The sequence below is a fragment of the Rhipicephalus sanguineus genome, chromosome 1 (assembly GCF_013339695.2).
Source record: "Rhipicephalus sanguineus isolate Rsan-2018 chromosome 1, BIME_Rsan_1.4, whole genome shotgun sequence".
NCBI classification, from domain to species: domain Eukaryota; kingdom Metazoa; phylum Arthropoda; class Arachnida; order Ixodida; family Ixodidae; genus Rhipicephalus; species Rhipicephalus sanguineus.
The window spans coordinates 70,448,200-70,474,495 of record NC_051176.1 but is presented as its reverse complement, the minus strand read 5'-3'; the positions used below and the strand labels follow the sequence as shown (position 1 = coordinate 70,474,495).

At 48.8% G+C, this 26,296-nt stretch overlaps 1 protein-coding gene across 1 annotated transcript in view; it reads left to right on the top strand.

Moving 5' to 3' along the window:
* LOC119392863 (uncharacterized) overlaps positions 1-25,852 on the top strand; it is a 63,258-nt gene extending 37,406 nt beyond the window's left edge. The window contains exons 2-3 of the mRNA XM_049414684.1: positions 24,645-24,993; positions 25,754-25,852. Coding sequence (XP_049270641.1) covers positions 24,645-24,993; positions 25,754-25,823 — 419 coding nt within the window. The 3' untranslated portion in view covers positions 25,824-25,852. The remainder of the gene's footprint in view (positions 1-24,644; positions 24,994-25,753) is intronic.
* Positions 25,853-26,296: the final 444 nt, after the last annotated feature.

Sequence of the window (26,296 nt, the reverse complement as noted above, 5' to 3'; positions counted from 1 at the left end):
CAAGCCGCCGTTGCTCAGACAATTCCATTCGCACGGGAAGAGCGTAATGAGAGAAAGCGGTGTGACAGCCAGAAGAGCGTCGTTGATTGGAAGCAGAACTTGGGCTAAGGTCCCCAACCGCGGCAAGTTAAAAAGTTATAAAAAATTACACCATCTCCCACAAAAGGGAACCATGCGGGGGTGCGAAGCAGCGCATGGGTCGACTTAAAGTTCCGTTCATGAGCACCTTGCCCGATGTTAACGCGTCCTTGCAAATGGAGCACACCATGAATTCACTGTAGTTGCTGTTGCTGTTACTCGTCCCGAACTCTTGTTGGAGCACGCCACGCGAGTTCATCGCGCGACAGCAGAATCTCGTTCCCCGACGCCATCACGTGATTGCTGAGAGAGTGTAAGGGGGAGAGGCCACAGCGTCTTACCCAGCCAATGCCACCTAGAAAAAAAATTCAGGCCTGTTCACTGCCGCCGTGACGTCACGTGTCTTGACCGAGCGAGCGAACGCGCGGGAGCTAGTGAAGCCATTGCCACTATCGTCTCCTATGAAATTATAAAGCGTTCGCGGCTAGATTTACATGCGTAACAGCTTTATTTTGCCTTTTGCGTCGGGATTGGCGCTGGCTTAAGGAATGTGTTACGCTTTAGAGTCTTTAGTGATTGGTCTGTAAGCGACTTAATATTCCACTTAAAAATAAGAAAAGATTGTGCGCTATCGAAAATGTGATCGATTTTTTAAATGCGAAGGTTGATGGCCCCGAAAAGTGACGAAATAAATAAGGTAACTGATTCATACTTCATTCTTTAAACACACACACACACACGCACTCACGCCACACTGTCCATAAGATGCGCAGAAACTCTTCCTATTCATTTGGTTAACAGAGAAAAATTGTCGGCACTGCGTCCAGAGGTCCAGAGTCAGCCGAGTAGCCCCCGTGGGAGTTACTTCTGTCCTGCCGGCTCTTGGACCGGTGTACTTGGTAGTCGTCCTTAAGTGTTCTGGCTTGAAATCGAGCTCACACACCTGAAAACCATTTAAGAAAGCGGTTTATCACAGGCTTTCCGCTCCACTGTGCTCCTTATTTGCTCAGTTACAAAACAAACTCTATGAGGTGTCTACAGGCATCCCAATTCGGCTGACTTGCAGCAGTGCACATTTCAAGGAAACAAATTAGGCGAAGGTGTTGGCGTGACTGGCGCATAATTAAAATACCGCAAAAAGTGGTCGGAGCACCGGTAAGAAATACTATGTACAAAACAGATGCACGACGCCACGCACCGACACTCCTTAGCTTTTCTCAGTCATAAGAAGCCCGCGGTGCTACGCGCAAATAGCGAAATGTTTACCGACCCTGAAGGAAAAAAATTGCTCAATTTTTATGAGTTCGGGGTGCGAACAGCGGAACGCAAAACGCATCTCTCGCACCGCTTGTGAAATCGTTTGATTGGAGCATGAAGGTGCGTCTAATTCGTTTCGCCGTCGTTTTGCAGACAAGCTCACTGCGTCTCGGCATGACGCGCTCGTCAAAAACGGGAAATCTATGCACTCTCTAGAGACGCTACATCATCGCGGGGGTGAGCGTCTGCCACGCTCAGCTAAATGTGCCTTATGTCAAGGCTTACGCTAACAAGTCAGAAGTGCACACGACATTATTTTATTGAAATAACTGAACGTGTTAGAGGTGGTGCCTTTAAAACATCTGAAAAGTAAGTAGCATAGACTACACATACCTTTGAATCACGGAGAGAATGCATATCGATGTCATCCCAATGAACGGCACGCTCTCATTTCTCTTTTTGGTCGCCTTGGGAGAATGAAACCACTGGAACCTTCGGTACATCGCCAATATCGGCGACACTTGGGCCCACAGCACTGCTCCATTGGGAGAGCTTGCAGCTGTACAACATTCCGTCAACGAAGCACATCACATCACCACGCAGCACTTCACAAACGCAGACCACGGTCTTCAAGCAGACGCCAAAAGAAACACCAGTATACCATGGCAGGCTTCGTCAGGCTTAGCAATCCTGCTCTCTCGAACGGCGTGAGCATGCATGCACACGTCCACTCGGCAGGAGACGAAGGTCAAAAATGACTGACGTCAGAGGCCATGCCCGGAGTAGTGAGCAGGCCTGAAAATATTCTAGAGGGCGCTGACCCAGCCCCTTACACAAGCCCGAACGCGCTAGCGCGTGCCAGCACACACGGTTTTGCCTGCGTTACGCCAAGCTAGGACAGCATACGGCAGCCCGGGCCCTAAACTGCTCTGCAAGTATCATTATCAAGGCGGTCGGAGAACAAGAGTAAGAAGACTTCTCCTTGGCGCGAGCGCGCGCTCAATATGTTACAGATGGCCATGCTAGGTGGTAGAAAGCGTACGGTAGCCAAGGGACGGACAACCCCGGACCAAAAACTGCTTCGCATCTAAAACAAACCACGCCACGGCCAGGCTAGAGGGAAACGCGACGCGCGTCGCATCAACCCTGTAACCCGGCCGTCATTTCTCACGGGGTGAGTGTAAGGGCCGAACGCGGTGTTACAGCCAGGCGAGCATGCCAGAACTATCTTTAATATGGATGGATGCTATGAGTGAGGTGTGGCCTAAGGTCACGACCTCGCGGTGTGTAAAGCGCTGACAAAATTAGTTCTTCTCTTGGAAACGCGCCGAATGGGACGGTCGTAACAACGGCGTGTTGCCGGAGCTAATCGCGGAGGTCACTATTGGTGAAACGAGGTATTTCGGTCACGATATCCTCGCTTCCGCATTACTTTCTGGCGAATCCAAAAGTGACACCATGCACTGCGTCCCACGTTCCGGTGCGCACTTGCTTGAAGCAAGTTAATGAGCAGACTGACCACAGGACGCACATGCGCTTTACATACTCTCTTACTTAGCCGTGGAGCCGTCAGAAGGCGCAGCGCTGCAGTTTGGAGCGCGCTCCCGTGGTCTCTAGAATTTTGCACGCGACAGTACACGGTTCTTCGATTCGCGTTTTAGGCAGATGCTCTGGTTAAGCGATAACAGCAGATTTAGCATATTTTGGACATTCAATCCTCTACTTGATTTTTGAACCCGGACTTACATGAATGATGGAAGCGGCGCACGCCATCATACCCTTAAAAAAAGTAGTAAACAGTTAGTAAACGCATGTATCTATTAGTTTCGAGAGTACTTTACTACATTCGCGACATCCCTCGACAAGCCAGGAGCTGGTAAAGGTAGTAAATTATGCCGTTACTAACCAGGGGGATTTCTTAGTCGTCCTGGATAGCTAACTATTAAGCCACCTATGATGCCAGATGCTTTGTTGATGCCGTAGTATGTAATGCCGTAACTGACAGTTTCATGTGAAATTTCGACAAACTTTAATTTTCTTGATTACGTTGGAATAACACTTTCGAGCTATATTTGCATTTTTGCACTACCTCCAGCATGACCTTCTGTGTCTGTACTCACCGTCTTTATTATTAAAAATCATGACTGCCAATTTCGTTACTAAACTCAACTCCCTCTTGACCGCAAGTGTCCATCAATCTTTGCAAATCTTACTTGTTGTCGGCTATTATACTATATTATCTGCATATATCAGTGCTGGTAATGACTGTTCAATGAATTTCTCTTGCTTGACAAAAGAAAGGTTGACGTCCTCTCCTTTCTAATTTGTCCTCGAATACTTTTAGGTAACGCATAAATAGCAAAGGTGACAGAGGACAGCTTTATCTAAGTCCCTGCTCTATCTCGATAGGCTCAGATACCTGTTTTTGACATTTTATGCCTACCGTTTTACTTCAATAGGGACATTTTAAAATATTAGTTATTCCATCTTCTATATCCGGTGCATCCAGTATTCCCCACAATTCCTCTTGAATCACACTGTATTAGGCTCCCTTAATACATAGAATGGCCAGCCGTAGAGGTCTGTGCGCCTTTTCTGCTGTTTCGACGCACTGAGTCCATGAAAATAGATTGTCATCTAACCTACTTTGTTTCCAAAACCCATTTTGTAGTTCTCCCAGCAGCACCTCATCCTCTAACCATGTCTGCAGTCTTTCATCTAAAAACTGCATCACCACCTGTAAACCACTGATTTTACTGTTACTGGGCACTAGTTGTTCACGTCATCCCTATCCACCTTTATCTTATAGATAATAGACATCATGCTTAGTCTCCCCCCATCGTGTGCTTCACCATCCCTTATTGTTTTGCTCACTGCCTCTGTTAGTGTTTGCTCAGATTTTGGGTACAATTTCCTTATTAGGATAATTGGGATGCCATAAGGACTTGTTGATGATGCTAATAGGAACCCTCTTTTCTGCCCTTTCGTACTCTCGTTGTTTTCATATGTTCCACTGCCTTATCCACTTCTAGCCTGGTTCAATAACCTTTATTTATATACATCTTCTGTAGATTTTTCTATTTACTCAAGTAGTTGAGATGTTTCCGAAATTTTGAAGCGCCTAGGACCCTTCCATGCTCCAAGCGGTCGCCTCCAGCTTGCGATTGTTGCCCTCCGGTTCGCGACTCCTGGGCACACCGTGCGTCATTCACTTGCGGCAACGAGCCTGCTACACCCCGCACCGCCCCGCCCAAAGACTGCCGCTGTGCATCACGGTAGCTTTGCGCAGCCCTCGTGCTGTCGCCAGTTCCCGTATGCGCTACTACGGCCTTTAGGTGTCCCTTCCTACTTGTCTCTGCACGAGCTTCCGTGCTGTCCTTTCCCTTTGCCTCACGTGGTTCGCAACTGGGGTCACGTGCCAATAGCGACTTCACACGCTCTTCGAGCTCGTCCCGCCTTTCCCGTTCCTCCCGGAGCTCGACCGCCACTTTCTCTAGCAGGTACTCGTTAGCCTCCTCAGCTCAAGCGACTCTCCTATCTATGTTTGGAGCCCAATCATTTGTTCTCGCTCCACTTGCAGTTCCCCTCTCAGCTCATTAACACTAGCTGCGTATCCCCTTTCCATGCAGCCGCCCTCAGTCCTTCGCACAGTCTGCACGCGAAGCTAGCCTTCTCAGCATCGGCTAAACTCGCGAAGTCTGTCTCGTCCAAATAGCACCAGCGTTTGCATTCGTTGCACTGCGCTAGATCACTACCGTCTGTGCTTGCCTATACGTCGCTCGCCCAACCCTCGCTGAAAAATAACTCTCAATGTGCCGGCATCTTTAAGGAAGTCTAATTCTGATTGGCCGTGAAAGAGCTGGGCATAGCTTGCCCTAGTGCCGCAAGGCTAAAGACGCAGCGGAGCTGATCGGTACCTGGCTGGTCTTCACCTTTCGAGTTTTTGCTAAATTTTGCGAGCTTATGCTATGTTTTGCTAAGTTTCGCTAGGCATTGCCATGTTTGGCTGGGCATTGCGAAGTTTTGCAAAGTGTTGCAACGTTATGCTATGTTTTACAATAGCAGAGTCATTTAATGCTTCTTATGGTCACGAAACTGCGGCGTCAGTTTCATATGGAGCCAGCGGCCGCCGCCAGAGGCGCAGCTGTGCTTGAGAGGCGATGCGAACGCTGTTATTGTTGGGTTTGTGTGTGGGACAGCCTCGGTGTTTTAGCCTTCTAAACTTCTGCAACGGTCACTTTGCTTTCACGCTTTTACTTTTAGCACTCAGCATGCATAAATACATTCCTGAACGCGTTTTCTGTTTTAAAATGAACACCCCGGAGTAAAAAAGCCAGCATCGGACGCGTTATTCGAAGGTCGCAGGTTTGGTTCCTGCCCGCGGCAAGTTATCTTTTCGTACACTTTACTTTCTTCACATTTATATCCCAATTATTACAAATAACATTTCCTATGTTTTCGTTGGCATCACTGTCTGTTAGTTCTCATTAATATTGTGTCTAACAAAGAAAAACGAGCACTTAAAAGTAATCCTGTTCCTTCAGCTCAAGACATACAGCTCGTGGTGGTATCAGCCGAAAAAATACGAACATTCGGGAATGAACGAAAGAATACCAAAATATAATTACGAACACCATAGCGGCGGACTTCTGAATGATTTTTGCCACCTAGGGTCCTTTTAAATGTACCTAATTCTGAGCGCACTGGTGTTGTTGCATTTCGCCCCCATCGAAATGCGGCCGCTGCGGCCTCGCAAGCTTTTCGTCTCAACACTACGACACTACGGTAGGTACAGCTCTTTAACATTTCCGTCAAATTAAACACCGTGCATTCGCAGCGAAGTGCCAGCGGTGCCAGTTGTAAACATAGGCAAAAATACGGGCTGTTACACGCCCATTCGTGTGGCTACGATGCGGTATAAACAGGGCCTCGGCGATGCTCCGAGCTCTTCACAGGACGACTCACGTGGTCGTTTGCATGGTGGTCGCATTGCCGATGAGCGAGATCAAGGTTTGCGCTTCGCCCCGCCACGGTGGTCTAGTGGTTACGGCGCTCGACTGCTGACCCGAAGGTCGCGGGATCGAATCCCGGCCGCGGCGGCTGCATTTTCGATGGAGGCGAAAATGTCTGAGGCCCGTGTACTTAGATTTAGGTGCACGTTAAAGAACCCCAGGTGGTCGAAATTTCCGGAGCCCTCCACTACGGCGTCTCTCATAATCATATCATGGTTTTGGGACGTTAAACCCCAGATATTATTATTAAGGTTTGCGCTTCGTGAGATACGAAGGAAGTCCTTAAAAAATCCTTGGAACGGCATGAGCCTTCAGCGTTGGTTTGTCACATTTCAGGGACACGGAGTCGCCGTTGATGTTAAAGTCGCACGCAGTGACAATGTCCGAGGCGTCGAAATGGTTCTCACATGCACGTGTATACTTCGACTCAAAGTTAAAATCGCCACTTTCCTGCAGTGGTATGGCCCGCTTCCCTTCCTCGCGCTGCTGCTTGTCTAACAGTAAAGAAAACAATGACACCTTTCTGGTTCCCTTGTAGCCGGAATGGCACCCCGGCACGCAACATCTGTTAGGCGTCCTAGTCCTGAGACAACGTTTCCGCTAACTTAAACATATCATATCCAGCCATAGAGTTTCCTAAAATTAACTAGAGGGGACTCTGGCGCTGCGATGGTTCAGCTACCATGGGAATGATGGGTAGTACACAAATTTGCCTAGTCTTCGTGCTTGCGACTTCAAACGTACTTGTGGCTTTGTTCATTGCTATGTTTTGGTTTTCTTTCGGATAAAAGAATGGATCGTTGTGAACTTCGTGACCAGATTTGAATCGCTGAGTCTAATGAAGTTAAAGTGGCGAAGTGAAACTGCTGACTTTTGCTGAACTTCGTTTTTTGACAAAGCGGATGCAGCCGACGCGGAGCCAAACGAAGCTTAAAGTACAAAGTTTAGACAAATTTGTGTACTACCCATCATTCTCATGCTGGCTGATGCGTCATGCGTTGCAGCTCCCATAGACACTAGCGCCAGAGTTCCCTCTAGTAAGTATTGTAGGAAACTCTATGTATCCAGCAGCTTGTTTCGCACTGCGTATTTCAATACGCGGACGGCGCAGACGATCGCCTCTGTGGCGCAGCGGCGGCGCGTTGCGGCATTTTGGAGCAGCGTATGAAGCTCGCCGATAGCGTGACGGCGAAGTTTCGCGACCATAAAAAGAACTGAATGACTCTGGTTTTACTAAATTTTGCTAGGCATTGCTAAGTTTTTCGTAAGTGTTGCAAAGTATTCTGAGGTGATGCCCAGACTCGCCAGGTCCCACTCTATTCGCAATGCGCAAGAACTATAGGTGGCATGCTGTGCGATTCAAGGTGGCGTCCGGAGGAGGGTCAACCTGTTTGTTAGCAAAGGAACAGATATGACGTACGGACGTACGGCCCATGCCACTTTCACCGGATGAGGTCATGAACTGCACTGAATTGGATATCAGGCCAAAATACTTGCCCAAACCGTGGGAAGCGCGAAATGCTTGCTACCTCATTATTTACCGTGGTGTGAGAGGTTCTATTTCGGCTCCGTTACAGTGCATCAACGATGCTTTACGAAATCCTGTGCGCGCTGTAGAAAACGTATGAATTGAACTGGAGTCTAATTATACATCCCGTGCCTGCGTGTAGGATTTGCCTTAGTAAGAGACCGCTTGCGAGTAACGCCATCGTTGCTGCACATGACCGCATGTTTAGCGTGACAATGGTTTTTAAACATGTTGCTCTGTCATCATTACTTGTGTGGCAAGGAACGCGGAGTGCACAGTTCACTTCTATCGGATGTCACATGTTTGATGAGCACCTCGAAACGAATACACACACAAGCTTTTCGCAACGTCGAAGAATTTCTAGACAACGACGCCGTTCGGACGGTAATGGTCAAGTTCATTTGACAACTCAGCGGCGCGGCTTGTGGTCGCGATTGCACGTTTCGCTTCCGCTCATCGAGCTTGGTGGCAGCATGCGGCCACAGAAGTTGCGCTACGTGCATCGCATCAGAAAAAGTATGCTTTCATTTTGATCTTAACACTATTACACATGAAATACATTCAAAGTGACTACGATTGTGAAAAGCTTGCTGTACAGATGGTTAACTAGCAAAGTACGTTAAAGAGAATCGCTCCTGCAGGATCTCCATCGACGCTGTCGCTATCGGTACTTTCACAGCCTTCAATGCCCAGTGAAAAATACTCGTCGTCACGGTACACGGTCTCTTTGAACATCACTGTCAAAATCGATGTAAAGAATTTCCTCCGCCGAGAGCTGCCTCGCGTTCTCCGCGTTGTGGGCTGAGAGAACACTTTTCTTGCAGTATGCTGCCACCTATCAACAAAGTAACAAACATGCAGGGAAGCGCTGGCTATGAAAGCAACACACGGATGAAGGACGACGTTGAGAGTGGGGCTGCCGATTAAATTTGTCCAGTTGGGGTCCACTAACGTGGATATAGACATATTCCATCAATCAATCTTCTTTAATCTCCGTCGGAATGCGTTAGCTGAGGAGAAGATTGAGCCCGCCACGCGGCCGGTACATGGTCGTAGCTAACGATAGCCGTGGAGCGAGCGCAGCCCCGAATGACTGAATGGTCGCTCGCAAGATTCATACAGCTCTTTTCTGACAAAATGTAAAACGTTTTAGTTTAGTGCATCACCTAATTATTGCGAAGGCCCTGATATTATTCAGTTATAGAAGAGGATATCGCGAGCTCACGCAACGCGCCGCGTATAATGTTATGGGTTACATACACTATAAACACACCGACGGATATGATATACAAGCAAAATAGCCCGAGTTTCGACAGAAAAAGACACACACTAACATTTCCCTAACCTGCGTGGCCACAAAACTTCGCGGAGCTGAAATGTGTGCGCTGTGTCCACGACTTGCCCCAAGGTGCTTCACCAGGTACTTTCACGAAAACGTCGCGTGTCGCAAGAAAGGATCAAATGTATCTTGTCATGGACGGCCCGGTTTGTTCATGGATTCACGAAGCATGCAAAGTCATAGTGTTTCTTTCCAACCAACGCGTTGACAATCGGGCTAGCATAGCTGAACCTGGGAGTGGCTGCCGATTTGTCGTCTGCTAACCCTCCTCCTAACATCCGCTTGATGGCGTGACAGTCTATGGGCATTGCGAATAACTCTAAGCTAGCCTTCCGCCTCGGTAGGTGCCCCCGCATCAGAGACGAGTGCAGCGTTTCCGGGTGGTAGCCAGTAGCGCTCAGCTTCGGCTTAGAACCAGCTAGGTGCCGATCATCTCCGCCTTGCGCCACTAGTGCACGCTACGCCCAGCTTTTTTTGAGCCAAGTAGCCGGCCTTGCCACGCAAGGGCTAGATAGCGAGATAGCGAAGCAAGCGCGAAGCTATGCACAGGTGCGCAGGGGTTGCTAGACAATGCGAGGTGATGTCATCGCTCCGCGAGGTTTTTGGTCCACGACGGACGGACTAACACTCCGCTTAAACAGCTCCACTGATAAAAAAAACGCCAAAATATTTAACAAAGGCCAACGGTGAGCCCTACGGTAATCTTCCTTGCCTGCGGCCTCCGGTAGCCTTCCTATACCTACTACGGTTCAAAACTGCCGCCTACACTGTTCACCCCGTGGTCAACATTACTAGCAACGTTGTACGTGGTTCCCGCCGCACTTGCGACTTACCAAAGAAGACTACAAAAGTGAAAAAAAAAACTCCAAAATACCTGAACAAAGCGCAAAGGTGGGCGCCACGGCAATCTCGTTTTCCGGCCGCCTGCGCAAGCCTTCATACATTTACAACGGCTTAAAACTGCCGCATACTCTTCACCCCGTGGTCAACGATACTAGCGACGTTGTACGGGGTGGTACGGCACTCATGATTTGCCAAAAAAGAATAAAAAAGCGAAAAATAATAGCATATGTGAGCTGATTGCAGCGCCACCTGCCATCAGAGAAACACGCTAATCCAAGATACCTTTAAGAGTGGAGCCCTTAAAGCTTTTTGTTGCGCCGGGTAGTGACAATGGTCATCATGAATCGGCACTGCGTCCCCTTCTTCCTCTCGGTCCTCTTCTTCATCTTATGCTTCGCCCCAAAAACACGTTCGCCAATTTCTCCGGAGCGGGATTGAACAACTCTGATGGGTGAGAGAACGAGTACAGAGAGAGAAAGAAAGAAAGAAAGGGAGAGTAAGAAAAGAAGAAATTCTTGGCGAAAAAAATTTCTTGGCGAGGCAGGATTCGAAGCCGCCTACCCATGGTCCGAAGGCGAACGTCCTAACCTCTCGGCTATCCAGGCACGCTAGCAGAGCATAGCATAGCCTTGCGTAGTATAGTATAGCAAGGTGGAGGGGAAGAGAAGTGAATGGGAGGAGGAGGGAAGAGAGTAAAGTATAGCATAGAAAGAAAGAAAAAATAGAGAGGAAGAAAGAGAGAAAGAAGGGGAAGACGTAAAGAGAAAGTAGGAGACAGAAATACATAGAACGAAAGAAGAAGCAAGAAATTGAGAGAGCGAGAAAGAAGGCCATGAAAGAGAAAGGTAGAAAGAGTGGGAAAGACAAAAAATACATAACAAGAACGATATATAAATAAACGCAGAGAAAAAAAAAAAAGACAGGAAAAAGAAAGATGAGACAAAAATCATGGCTGATCCCTCCGTTATAGGAATCGGTATAACACGAAAGTGAAACGTGTCTTCGCAGAAGTAGGGCTTATTGTGCAGTGACATATGAGAGCTTGTACAATGTCTATTCGTGTTTGGCAGCTACAGCACCGTTTTCACGTGGGTGCACCCATGTTGACGGCATGTCTCTATCGCGACTACTAACGCCCATGATCATGATTAAACCGTTGTGGTAGCTGACTTTGTGACCATATATTTGGACGCAGCAAATCGTGAATCCCGCGTAAGGATGATATCAACAAGCTCATAATCAACATTGGTACCCGGTATGCACTTCTTCAAAGCGTCGTCAATTAAAGGGGTGGTGCCACCAAATTTGTGGCTTGCGAGTTCTTTGCTGTAGGCGTTTGCTATAGCTCCAGGAAGCATGATGCACGCACCAAGATGCATGTATTCTCGCTAAATAATTTGATATCGCCTTCTGATGCGGACAACTTTCGGTTTCGGTTTCTGGGCGCCGAGGTTGGGCAGTGACGTAGAAGTGTAGGAGGCGTGGTCACGTGACCGCACAAGGCTGTGACGCACATAGCCAGGAAGCGATCGAAACTCGGCGAGTGATGTAGCAACCGATGCTTTGCCGGTACTACAGTGAACTAGAATGTATTCTAGTTAACTACAGCCGGTACATACATTGCGGAGGTGGCGGAGGTCCGGAGGCCACTCACGTTAATACAGCAGATTTGGTGTGACGTCACTACAACTTTCGTTGCCTATCCTACAGATCTACGTCAGTGTAGGCGCGCTCGCGATGGGTTTCGATCGGGAGAATGGGCATTTATGTACACTTTGGCAGTGAATTAAAATATATTCTAAACGTTTGCTGTGTCCGACCCTTCGTGTGGAATGTCCTTGCATACAGAGGAAACCAACAACAGGCTTGTATTAGCCTCGAAATTTGATGGCACCACCCCTTTAAGGAGAGAAACGGCACGGTGCGCGCTTTCGGTGACCGACGCCTGCGCTCATGCATACACTACCACACACTACGCTTCAGCAACACGGGATGTAGAGGTAGCCTGAGCCGCAAACGTAGCCTGAGCCGCAAACGCGTGCGTCCCGCTGTGCTCTGTCTCGCAGGCGCTAGTCTCGCTCCACCAAGGCACGACATTCGCCCGTCGAAATCGCGTCCTTTCTGCAACGCGTATTGCAGCAGTTTTGTTAGTCGGTGCTCTCGCAATCGAAGCAGTTGGCGGCGGAGAAATCCCGTTGGTGCATGTGGAAGCTGCACTACTCCGATGAGCCGACGCACGCTAACACGAAGCGGAAGACAAAGAAAGAACGTAACCAACGTAACTGCGTCAAGGGTGCCTCAGTGACGCCAGCGCGGCCAGTGTACCTCGCTGGTATCGAGACGCTGTAACCATGACCTTCGATATTTCGCGCAATCTCGGAGAAAGCGCTAGTAAGTTTCGATCGTGAGCATTGCTTCTTTTCACCTCTCACAGACGGCGGCACCGCCCCGATCCGCGCCGCCTACCTGCACCGCCAACAGGGAGCACCGTGCGAAGGAGAATGTGTGAAAGGTATAAGGCGCGTTCGCGCCGTGTCTAGCGTCGGGCGAGTTAGCTTAGTCGGTAGGGCGTCGGGTGCTTACCGTCGCGGCCGCAAGATCGTGGGTTCGGTTCTCAGCGGGGGATATTTTTCTTGATTTTTTTCTTTCTCGCCCGTTGGCGTCCATTTTATCAACGTCATATCCGTGACGGATGTACTTAGTGGACCCCGGCATAAAACACTTTCGTGTTAAAAGAAAAACGGAGAAAGAAAGAAAGAGAAAAATAAACACAAACAAAGAAGGCCCCCAAGTTCCGCATTTTCTTCAGGCTTGCACCAATAATGCGAAGCTGCCTTAATTTTTTTTGTTGGTTTTTTTATGACACGACCTTAATGCAACCAGCATTGTGTTCAAGTTTGCGGCTTGCTTTTCGCAGGCGAAACACGGCCTGAGTACACTTTGGATTTCTTATAAGAACTTCGTCTAATTTTCGCCTTGGCAACTAGCGCAATGACAGCGAAGACTGCCGCGACGACGTGTATTTTCTATCGTTTCTTCGAGGTAGCGCATCGGTCCGTTACTTTTCGCAGTTTTGTTCATAGACATGTCCGGCTTTCGGAATGCACTTTCTAAATTGCTATGATTGAAGAACTATGAAATCAATTAGGGCCCTGCACGCGGCCTTGGAGTCGCAGCTCTGTCCTCCGCCATTAAACGCCCTAGCGACATTACTAAATGCCAATGTCAAAAGACACTGTGCTTCTGTCAAGAAATCTTGTTAACCACATCTTGGTAACCACAAAACAACGAACACATTGCTTCTCTAGGGTGCGGATGGTCTACAGGCGGAGGAAACCAGCAGCGCTTCCGGAATGTTCAGCCGGAAGCATTCTGCCCCGGAGACAACTGAAGGCGACGCTCATGGGGTTTCTGAGAACGTGCGCGCATATACCACCGGCGATACTTTGCAACGCGTGGTTGGATTATATGCACGAAGGATGAGAGTTGGCTATCGAGAAGTAGCAACCAGAACTGTGCACCTTCCTTCTGATATAGAAGTCATCAGAGACGTCTGCAGCCTCGATCTGCAGCGTGCCAACAAGCAAGGCGCCACTGCTCCGCCGGATGCCGTTGAAGACCCACGTAAGCAGTTTCATTTATACAAGAAGCGATTGACAGATTTTGCTCGAAATAACGCCTCGCGTTAATCGTGCTTATCACTGCTGCGTCGGCAGCAATATGTTTGCTTCGCTGAGGCAAACATTCTTTACGTCTCTATTCAAGTAGGTGGGAAGTATTCACTTGTCGCTCTGCATCATTCAGGCGTAAAAGAAGACGAGAAATAATTGTGCCTCCCAAGTTGATGTAAAACATTTGGAGGACGCTTGAGCTTCGCCTTCAAGAGTAGAACGCGATAGCGTAATCGGGCCAAGTGCGCATCGCCTCAATTGCTAGCCGGGCTTCGGTTCTTGGTGGATGCCTGAACCGTGTTGTACGGAAACGAACGTCTGTGCGCGTAACGTTGGTCGTTGCAAACTACCCTAGAATGCCTACTGAAAGCACCGTTGCGCAGTGCACACTAAGCAATAATTCTTCCCTTTCGGATGAGCGTAGAGTCCGAAAGCAACACGCGAACCAACACAGCTGCACACTTTGTTGATGCTGTTGCTGATGATAATGATTAAATATGTCTGCGCGCTTTGTATTGGCTGGGCCTTGAAAGCATCCACTCATTGCGCAGTTAACATGTTCTGACCCCTGGAGCGATTTTACGCTTCTGCCACGCAATATTATCTTCGTTAAGGAGACACCTCCCACTACAAGACATTCATAGTGTTTTTTTCGAAGCTGCTTTAATCAATGACGGGACTCTGTGGTAGAGCGCCTGTTTGACACGCAGACGGACTGGGTTCGATTCTCACTCGAACCGAAAATGGTCGCGTTTCGTGCGCGCTGGGCGCGATCGGTTTCAATATCGCCCTTAAAATTCGATGATGAATATCTCGAACTACGCGCAACTTTTGTGAATTCTAACAAATGGGTATGCCACAAATTGTCAAGCACTACAACTTTCTAATATAATCAACTGCCCTGAAGTTAATAATTAAAAAGTTAATTACCTCCTTTTTCGGAAATAACCGCAATAGTTTCATTTCAGCTGGGGCGAAGTATTTCCACCTCGACGTAGAGTTCGTGTGCAAAAGCGAAATGAGTCTGTCGGCGGCCAGCTATCTTTTCGTGCACTTTACTTTGTTCACATTTTTATCCTAATTATTACAAATAACATCCTCTATACTTTCCTTGGCATTATTGTCTGTAAGTTCTCATTAATATCGTGTCGAACTAAGAAAAACGAGGCATCGTCTTTACTGTCATAGGACTTTTATGAACAATTTGTATTATCTAAAAGAATCACCGCCATATCCACGAAGTGATTGACGTTAGAGGAGCTTGCTCGGAGATGATCGGGTTACCCGCGAATCCACCTTACACATTCCTCTACCATCATACATAGACGAGACAATGTTATATATACATTAGCCCTCTCCGCTTCGGCCTCCCGGGCTCTCACCGCAGGGTCTTGGCGGCGAGCCCGAGCTGCTGCTGCGTTGCGAGCCCACCGCATGCTGCGGAGCAGCAATGAAGAGTATTCACTGAGTGAGCTCCCGGCGAAGAGAAAGGAAGCGCGCCAAGCGCGAGCGCCAAACCAGGCGCAGCCCTCTGTTCACTGAGTTCTGTTGGGTAACAGGTGTCTCAGCTTGCGACTGCTTCTGCGCAGAGCTGATACACGGAGCGATCAACGCGACGGTGAGTTAAGACAAATTTATATACATACATACAGAGGCGTTACATATTCGGCGCTGGGGCCGACAGCTTATTGGGCTCGCACAGAGGTGCGACGACGACCCGGGAATTTCTTCGCTCGCTGTCTCTCTCTCTCCGCGCCGCTTGGTTCTTTTATAGCCCTGGACGATCGCTTGCATCAGCCAGGAGCTCGAAGCCTCCAATCAGGAACCGCCGTTGGTCGCTGGCTCGAACCGAATCCGCGGATGAGAGGGCTTGCCGCACGTTGCGGGAGAGATTTCCTTCGGTTGCGTCAGACGCATCGCCGGAGTTGCCGGGGATTGCGTAAGACTCCCGCCTCGTTGCATCAGCTGGTGTTGACGCTGGTTGCGTCAGCCGCATCGCCGGAGTTGCCGTGGATTGCGTAAGACTCCTGCCTCGTTGCATCAGCGGGTGTTGACGCTGGTTGCGTCGGACGTTCTACCAGCTTGAATGCCTTGTCGAAGCAAGGAAGTTTGGGTTGGGAGCCCTGGCATAACAGTTCCCGGCGAAGAGAAAGGAAGCGCGCCAAACGCGAGCGCCAAACTAGAGGCGGCGCGCCATCTATTGAGCATTCTTGAAATCACCGGAGAGAGCGCAGCTGCGCCTCTGGCGGGACCAATGAGAAGTAGTATATAAGGAGCAAGCTCCTAAAAAAGCACCTCTATACCGGCTGGTCTAAGCGCAGTACAAGACGATTGCTGAGTATTCGCAACACAGGAATGTTCGGAATAATCAGCTGCTGATGAAACACTGCGTGCCGCATTATGTCACCTCCATCGGTCTTTCTGTCGCTCTCGCTCCATAGAGGCCTAAAGCGAAGTTGTTGGAAGTCACCCGGCGTCAGTTTGAATACATGCCTTCGTCTGGCGTTGTTTGTCCTTTTTTTGTCATTGCCTGTTCGTCCAGGACAGGACAGCCGATACAAACATAGGAAACTCAAACAGACGTTTATTAGCGTCCGCATGAGCCCAGAACTTCAAGATGATTCCTTGGTTCCTTGGTTGAACGAGCACACTGGCACGAAGCTCGTCTTCTTCTTCAAGTAGACAGAACGCGGGAAACTGAACACATTCCCGGCCGCGCAGTGGTTTCTTGTCAGTACGGTTGGGCGCTTTCTGTGTTTCATTCTCCAAAAGATCTCCGTACGCGTTGATTTCGGCTTCCTCGATGCGTCTTTGAGGTGCCTTAGTCAGCCTTCTACCTTTCAATCTCCTTCTTCAGTTGCCGAAGCTTCTCTCACCACTGGACGCATGCCGGCATACTTGACGCATGCTGACCGTTGCAACCGAAGCACGCAATTCTCCGCCTGCAATATCTTGCTCGCTGACCTTTACTGGTACATCGAAAGCACCGCATATCGGCAGAAAGAAGTCTCTTCTTCCCTGGTAGCGGTAAGTTCATATTACATGACTCCGTCAAATGCTGCGTCGATTTACAGAAATTGCAGCTCGAATTCGATGGAGTTAAAGCGACTCGGCACTGTTTACGTTGGGACAACACTGTGAAAGTGAGGACTCTCGTTGTCTCTAGAATGAGTCGCCTCATCGTATCCTTTCTGTTCCCGGAATCTGCTCTTTTCAAGGCTCTCCACTTCAATAAAGACAAAGTGAAGCAGTCGCTCTAGTTCCTTGACGTGCTGAACGTTTCTGTTTGTGTAAATTGCAGCCTGTGTTGCGCAAGACCTGTGATAGGCTACGACGATGTCATGTGGCAATGCCCTCAGAAGAACGTCACATAGCAGCGACGAGAAAGACGACTTGCTAACGCTTCCGTGTGAATTAGCAGGTCGTACAACCTGCGGAGTTGGGTCACTTCGTTCATAGAACTCACATGACTAAGCCTTAAGAAATACTCCTGCTCAAAGCGCTTTGTGTCACGGAAACGTCTTTTCAGGATGTCTAATGCGCCCGCGTAACACGCTTCGGTGGTAGGCAGCACCGCTGTAAAGTAAGTGTTAACATTTGTCACGCTTGTTCTGCGTGCCGTGCGAAGAGGAAATGGACGCGGGGACGACGAGGCAAAACACACGCGACGTTTATGACAAAACACAGAAGAAAAGCTACAATAAACACTAAGGTACACGAAAAAACACAGACTAAGCTATATTAGGAAACTAATCAGAGTTCACAAATGGAAGACCGAAAACCTCACGATGCGATGGTCGGCACGACGGACACTGAGGTGCAGGGACAGGAGGCAGCCGAAAAGCGATGAACAGCGGGGCGCGTCTCGATGTGCGACGCTGCGGCGATGATGCACCTTGGCAGCGTGGGTCCGACTACGACAGCCATGACGACAGCAGTCAACCCACATCGGAGACGCGATGCTCCGTGCAGGGATGGTCCGCCTGCCCAGCGGACAGCATGCGCTCGGGTCGCTTTGCTCGGCACAACCGTGACTATTAGCAGAGTCATTCAATTCTCTTTATGGCCACGAAATTGCGCCGTCACGCTATGGGCGAGCTTCATACGCTGCTCGAAAATGCCGCAACGCGCCGCCGCTGCGCCACAGAGGCGATCGTCTGCGCCGTCAGCGTATTGAAATACTCGCGCAGTGCGAGACAAGCTGCTGAATATGATATGTTTAAGTTAGCGAAAACGTTATCTCAGGACTAGGATGCCTAACAGATGTTGCGTGCCGGGGTGCCGTTCCGCCTACAAGGGAACGAGAAAGGTGTCATTGTTTTCTTTACCATTAGACAAGCAGCAGCGCGAGGAAGGGAAGCGGGCCATACCGCTGCAGGAAAGTGGCGATTTTATCTTTGAGTCGAAGTATACACGTGCATGTGAGAACCATTTCGACGCCTCGGACATTGTCGCTGCGTGTGACTTTAACATCAACGGCGACTCCGTGTCCCTGAAATGTGACAAACCAACGCTGAAGGCTCATGCCGTTCCAAGGATTTTTGAAGGACTTCCTTCGTATCTCCACGAAGCGCAAACCTCGATCTCGCTCATCGGCAATGCGACCACCATGCAAACGACCACGTGAGTCGTCCTGTGAAGAGCTCCGAGCATCGCCGACGCCCTGTTTATACCGCATCGTAGCCACACGAATGGGCGTGTAACAGCTCGTATTTTTGCCTATGTTTACAACGGGCACCGCTGGCACTTTGCTGCGAATGCACGGTGTTTAATTTGACGGAAATGTTAAAAACTGTGCCTATCGTAGTGTTGAGACGAATGGAGCTTGCGAGGCCGCAGCGGCCACATTTTGATGGGGTCGACATGCAACAACACCAGTGCGCTGAGAATTAGGTACATTTAAAAGGACCCTAGGGGGCAAATATAATTCAGAAGTCCCCCGCTATGGCGTTCGTAATTATATCTTGGTATTCTTTCGTTAATCCCCGAATGTTCGTATTTTTTCGGCTGATACCACCACGAGCTGCATGTCTTCAGCTGAAGAAAGAAAATTACTTTTAAGTGCTCGTTTTTCTTTGTTAGACACGATATTAATGAGAACTAACAGACAGTAATGCCAACGAAAGTATTGGGGATGTTATTTGTAATAATTGGGATATAAATGTGAAGAAAGTAAAGTGTACGAAAAGCTAACTTGCCGCCGGCAGGGACCGAACCTGCGACCTTCGAATAAAGCGTCCAATGCTGGTTTTTTTTCCTCCCGCGAGTGATCATTTTAAAACAGAATACGCGTTCAGGGATGTATTTATGCATGCTGAGTGCTAAAAGTAAAAGCGTGAAAGCAAAGCGACCGTTGCGGAAGTTTAGAAGGCTAAAACACCGAGGCTGTCCCACACACAACCCCAGCGATAACAACGTTCGCATCGCCTCTCAAGCACAGCTGCGCCTCTGGCTGCGGCCGCTGGCTCTATATGAAACTATAGTTACTATTACTATTATGGTTTCGTGACCATAAGGAGCATTGACTGACTCTGCTATTAGCCAGGCCACGCTCGTTTCTTGGTTGAGCAGCAGACCATGGGCACGCCTCGCCGGGATCCGCGATTTTATCGGCAAGGGGTAGAACAGGAGGCCAGGCCACGCTACTAGATGTAGTACTCGTGCTGGCAACGTGCTGGCAACGCCGCCTCAGGTGGTGGTTCGGCGGCAGGAGCGCAGACGGCCGCATTCCCTGGCTGGAACCTGGATCGCCGGCGTCCGACGCTTCGGCCCGCTGTCTTCCGTCTGCCGCTGCTGCGGCTCGTCGCCAGCCACCAAGCACTTAGCCACGTATCCTCCACACGTGACCCAATCGTGGCACACCACCTCTATGGACCCTCACAGGTCATCAGCTGATTGGCTGGCCTCACGCGCAGACCTGGCTCCCAATCGCAAGCGTCCGGCGCCGCACCTTCGTCGTCCTTCACAAATTCTTGTTCCATTATTCACACCTGCTATAGCTGCCGCCGCGTCTCCTTTCAAGAATAGCTTCAGGTAGTTAAATATGTCGCTAGTTGTAGGATTTCTGTTCGTGGTGATGACCTGATCGAATTGCTCCCTGAACTCATTCAACTTGCGCACGTCACCAGCGAAGGCATTATTTGTCAGCTTCGGTAACTTGGCTCCTGTCCTTTCAGCAGGTCCCATAGCCGCCGGCACGTCGCGAACTTCGATAGGCGATGACACTGCAGATGTTTCGCTATGCTGGCGGCGTTTGCTCTGTCGCTCGGCGAAGATGCGGGTCGCGTTATTCTCATAATCAACGACGGTAGCGTACCCTTCCTCGAATACCTCGTCACTTATGTGACTCTCTATCTCATCGTTAATCTTCTTCAGCTCCTCGTTGTTCTTTAGCCTCTCGTAAATCGATTCGATCTGCCGCACTGTCGCGTCATCATTCTCAAGTGGCGCACTTGTCTCTTAAATTAGTTTGTTGTTTGGGCCCTTCGCGTGGTCCTTCTCAACTTGAGCTTGTCCATGGTGGTCAGCTGATCTGTAGGCCTCCGTGATTCGCTGCTGTTTCCAGTCGGTAGCTACCAGCAATGTACCTTTACGGCAGCTTCCAGCTGCCACCTTTCGAGTTTAACGGCACCAAATTGTTTATTATGACATACGGTTCACTGGCATGAAGCCAGGCTTAAAACATCATGAGCGCTATTTTTTTCCAGCCGTTTCGGTCAATTCTGGCTGCAAGTGCTTTTTGTCACCGAAACGTCTTTTCAGCATGTCTAACGCGTCTTCGTAACATTTAAATGTCCCTGGTTCGTCCCCGGGTTTCGGCACCAAATGTAAAATAAATGGTAAACAGAACAGCTGACACGAGCTTAGGAAACTCATACAGACGTTTATTAGGGTCCGCATGAGCCCAGAACTTTAATATGGCTCCTTGGTTACTTGGTTAAACGATCTCACGCGCTCGCTGGCACAATGCTCGTCTTCTTCTTCTAGTAGACAGAACGCGGAAAATTCAATACTCGTACCACCGATATCCAGTGGGGCGCAGTGAAACGTATTCGGAAAACAGAAATTTTAACCAAATTTGGCGAATCTTGTCTGCATGCCTTATGGCTTGACAAATGTTTCAATTGTGTATAGACGATGCTATGTGCCCGTTAGTTTTTGTCAGACGGCATTATCGGAGCAAGCACCATAGACAAAGTGCTCGAGAGACACTTTCGCCTTCTCCTAGAGCGCTTTGATGAACAAAGCCTGATGCTATCGCCCCAGAAATGTCGTAACGCGGTAAGGACAGAGCAGAGGACCACGTTGCGAGAAGGAAAAACAAGGTCTGTTTTGAGAGACCACAAGAGCAGACGCTCCAACGTCGTCTTCCTCAGAGGAACGGTCGTTGCTGCTCGTGCTTTAACGTCGCTGTCCTCCGTCGTCCCACCGGATTTTATTAGTGATGTAATACCGTGATGTAGGACCGAACTTTCAACATTCGAATAACGTGTCGGATGCTGTACCACTGAGCTACGGCGGCTACGGTAGCTCAGTAGTAGAGCATCGGACGCGTTATTCGAAGGGCGCAGATTCGGCCCCTGCCGGCGGAAAGTTATCTTTTCGTCCACTGTACTTTCTTCCTATTTACTTCATAACTAGTACAAATGACTTCCGCTATACTTTGCTTAGCTTTGTTGTCTGTTCGTTCTAATTAATGTTTTGTCGCAATAAAACATTATGTATGGCTGATAAATGTTCAATGTTGGGGCAGAGTGTTAAGGAAAAGACAATACCGTCGTGGAGTAGCGCAAGCACGTGACGCAATAAAATCCCTGTAGCTCTGTGTTCATCATAGCTCAAAGGTGGCGGTAGTATCACATATTCCTAAAGGCTTAGCTTTCAACTAAGTATAATGTTGTAACCGCAGTCGTTTCTCTGTGCGTATAGGCGATGGCGATTTGCTAATATTTGGATCGGAGGTGAATAGAGGAGAAGCAGCTGGCAGCGCAGTCAGTGAATGGCGTCGTCGATTCATGGCAACGGCTCCCTTCGACATTACGTGCAGTTGTCGACGATGCATGCAGAAGCACCGTATTTTGTCTTTTAGGGGCGAATGTTCTTATGCCGTGGGTCTGTCCATCCTCCGTTTGTAGCGTTGTAGTAGCCACCTCTAGCCCGTGAGAAGCGCGCGTTCTGGTATGCAGTAGAAGAAGACGACGCGCCATGAGGCTCCCTCTTGGCACGCTTTCTCTTTAGCTCGGAGTCGCCAGATGGAAGACAAGGCTGCGGAACGGAGGGCACGGAAAGCGGCGGCAGCGCGCCCTCGCCGACAGAATCCTGAGGTGAGAGCCCGCGAGGCCGAAGCTGCACGTCGACGCCGCGAAGCAGATTCCGCCGTTCCAGCCCGCGAAGCCGAAGCTGCTCGACAAGCTGCACGGCTGCGGCGCGAAGACCCCGCCGTTCGAGCCCGCTAGGCCGAAGCTGCACAGCTGCGGCGCGAATCGGATCTTCAAAATGTGAAGGACCGTGAAGCGGCGAGAAAGCGCGCGCACCGGCAGGCAGAGCCCGAGGCTGTGCGAGCAGGTGAAGTGGCTGAAAAACACATCAGGCGGGCTCTGCCCGAAGGCGCCGACGCGCGCTTCCAGCGGGACTTCCTTGATAACAGTTTGCCATAGTTGCGGTGTGTGCAACAGATTGTGGTTCTCAAACAATCTAGTCACAATATCTTCCATCAAGAAGGACCACGCTCGCGCCAATGCCATCGCCGTGCTGCAGCGCGAGGTCGCTTCGCCCCACTCATCATCATTCACCACGTGGATATGCTGTGATTTTTTTATGCAAATTTAAGCCCCTAGAGACAGCCGATGACTCGAAGAAGCCCTAACGTTGTTTTACTTGAGGTTCTTAGCAACATAAGTTTGACTTCCCTTTTTATACCCATTTTTATACAGTATATATACTATCTAAATACATTATTGAAAGGGTTACCTAATATTTCTATAGAGATAATCTATTACGCCGCACCTAGAACACAAGGCCACGTCTTGTGAAAGAGATAAAGGAATTTTTTCACACGATGCATTTTGAACAGCAGTACAGTCAGTGAATAAAATAGAGACAACCTGCATCTCGGCGCTCGGAGCATCTCTGTGTTCTCTGCCCCGATGCTAGCTCAGCACGCCATTACTTGTGCAATACCGCAAGCACAAGGTGTGGACACTTCTAAGAGGGGCATCAATTCGTTAATTCAAGCCCTGCTATAAGACAACAAACAATGAATCACAAACCATGAACAGTGTCTAAGAATGTGTCGTGTGACTGCAATTGCTAATTCATTATTTCGGATGAATAAGGCTTGAATACATTACAGTTGTTGCTGAAAGGAGTATGACTGTTACGTTGTAGTTATGGTTTTCCAAACGTGCAGGTTCTTATTCAGTGGGTGTCCGAGACGTCACCACAGACACCCACGAAAGGACGAGGCCGTTTGTACACAAAATTTAATATATACACTGAAAACGAGCACGCATCACACTGACAGAAACCCAAAATAACAATATACAACTAAATCATGAAATCAGTCCCAAATTAGGAGTTCTTACGTCTATCGGAGAGAGGAGTCACAAACGCTGGTCTCACCAAGGTGCTTGATGGTGGACAAGCCGTCGAGTGGAGCGCGAAGACCACTGGTCGAAACAGCCTCCCAAGGCTGCTGGTCGAAAAGGAGGCACTGACGCCGTGGCCGTGTTCCGGCCAGACACCCACGCCAGAGCTCGCGCCCGAAGCCCGAAAGCTCAGCGGGTTAACGGGGACAGGACGTCACGCAGAAACACGTCAGAGACGCGCCGCCATGGCCTGCTTGTACGTGGCAGGTCCCTCCGGGCTCAGCGGATCACCAAGGCTCGGGTCTGGAACCCGACAGCCGAGAGCATGGCCCGCTTTCTTCGCTGCGCCTCTCGTCCGCCCCCTCTCGCCACCAACGCTTCGCCCTTTCTTCCTCGCGCATCCCGTGGTATTTCACTATTGGCGATTTTCTGTCTCCAGGCGATCTTATTTTTGCGTTCCATGGTCTCTGTGGCCTTCTCTAATTGGGTCTTTCTCTTCTTTGTCATTTTATCTTCCAGCACTCGTGCCAGTTTCGTCATCCTCTACTTCTACTCGACCTTGTGATGTCGCGCACTTTGAACACTCGCGCACGTCCCTCATCACAATGACAACGTGCAGTATTCTAGAAAATAGCTGTTTATATGGCAAAAGTAGCTCCTCATTCTCCTATACATGCCTGCTCAATTCTGAATTGGGCCTTCATCGATCGAGCGACGCGTTAGGTGTTCAGTAGCAGTGGTATGTGCGCATTAACACTGTTTTATGTGAAGTATGAGCCCACCACACACGTAAAATTGCCTTGTCCTGCTGTTCTCCTAACTAGCCCTCCAGGCAAAACTGTGTTGACAAAGGTGGACATTGCTCTTGGCTTGACGTTGGAATTTGTACGGTCAAACTATTTCGAGTCGCCATAGCGTTAGTCAACTTGCGTAGACTTACAGCGTATTGCCCCTTAAGATTGTAGTTTTAAATTTAGCCCATCGCCAATGTTTTATAAGCAGTACCAATGCTCGTGAGTGCGAGCAAGCAATGCAACATTTCTTCACTGTTTATGTGAAATAACGGAGCACGATGCCTTTGGATCGATACTTTGGATGATTTTCCTCAGTTGCCTTAGGATTCTTGACCACACACAGCAAAATGATATATCGGCAAGGCTCACTGCTCCCTATTCATGGATAACTTTTCTGAATTAAAAAAACTACGTGTCTTTGGTAGCCAATGAAAGAACTGTCTTTTAGGGTTCGCGAGATTATAAAATAATCACGTGTATGTAGGAAAGCACAATATCAATACTATGTATAACGATGCGCCACTTTTGCACGCAGATCATCTTGCCGAATGGGAGACTTTCACGAGGGCCCTGTTGACCTTTCACCCTTGCATTTTGGTCCTGAATCTTCACATATCAGCTGTCAGACGGCCACCTCGGCACTTCTACCAGAGCATCAGTTTGCAAAGTGGAATCGCGCGGATCAATGTTGAAGTGTCCGCATATACTGACCCGTACAGAGATTTTATGCTGCCCTTCATGTGTCATCTGTGTAGGTTGAGAAATCCCGATCAGACTGAAATACAGGTTTATAATATCAATGGGAACGGTCATCTCGATCCGCGTGAGAAATTGTGCACAGAACATCTGAGGAGGGACGATTCACCACAACTGTACGATAACAGGTACCCTCTCCTTTGTTCTTTCTTCGTGACCAAGTAGCAACGTGCATGGTTATATCTTTCAGCAACAGTTGCATGGAGAATTCGACTAAGTATAGTCACGCGGTTGCGACGGTGAAGAATGCAACAGTCAACCTGTGAAAATGCGACGTTTAGTAGGTGAACTTGCGCCCAGAAAACGAAACGCTTGCAATGCACTGCTAGCGTCGAGCAAGGTCGCCGGTCGACTATAATCGGATCTGCGGGTGAAACCGCCGGCATTTATACAAGCGTTAGCAAACCTTCCAGCGTTATCGCAGCTCCTCACGCAACTCCTATATTGAACTCAAGCACACGCATTGTGCGCAGAATCTGATCAGAACGTTCGACAACACTCCCGAAGGTTCTATTTGGTTCAGGAGTGGCGTGTACCTTGTGATAAGACGTGTAAGTGTTTTAGCTAGGGAAACGCGTTCTCAATGAAGAGTACGCGTGTCAGCAGGAATTGCAGTATACTGGATGTTTCTGCAAATACTTAGCTCTGGTCATACCAGATGTGCTCTGCAATTTTTCGTTTTATTTATTACCCTCATTTCTCAGTCGAAACGATAAAAGGACCACCTAATTTTCACTTACGCGATTAGTGCCTTGTCTATCCTTTTTTCGCGCTTTTAAATGATAAAACGTTTTATGGATTTCATTTACATCAAATGCTTTGTATAAATTAATATAGAAATTTACGTATTACATGGTTCAAATCACAGGTTTCCACTGAAATTCGCAGAAATCTCTCTTTACAGGTTCGCATCAATTTTGGAAGCAACGATGGATATGAGCATTTTATGTGTGTTTGAAATAGATCTCTACAACACCGCAACTCTACCAGGTGACATCCCTGATATCGCGCTTCGTATAAATTTCGCCGGTTCCAGCGAACGTCGGAGGCTCAGATACGAGGTCGACATAGACTGCGCATCTTTGCTACAGTGCGCAGATTTGGAACAAAATGTTTGTGGTAATCAAATCGACACATCCTTGCTCCCTAGATTATGCGCCCGTCGCGAATTGACTGTTTCTACGCGCGACTTGCTGCCGTACTTAGTTGAAGTTATTAGTTCAGAATACATTTATAATATTGAACTAACTCGTCTCATGCGAGACGAAGATACCAGCGCCTGATGTGGTTCAAAAGAGATGTTCGAAGATTGTTCGTGACAAACAACAAACGTAAACATCACCATGCTTGTGTTCCCACAACGTCCCTTGAACGACACTACAAAAACATACCTGAAAAAGGATGCGCCGGAAACTTCGTATACCTTGAGTG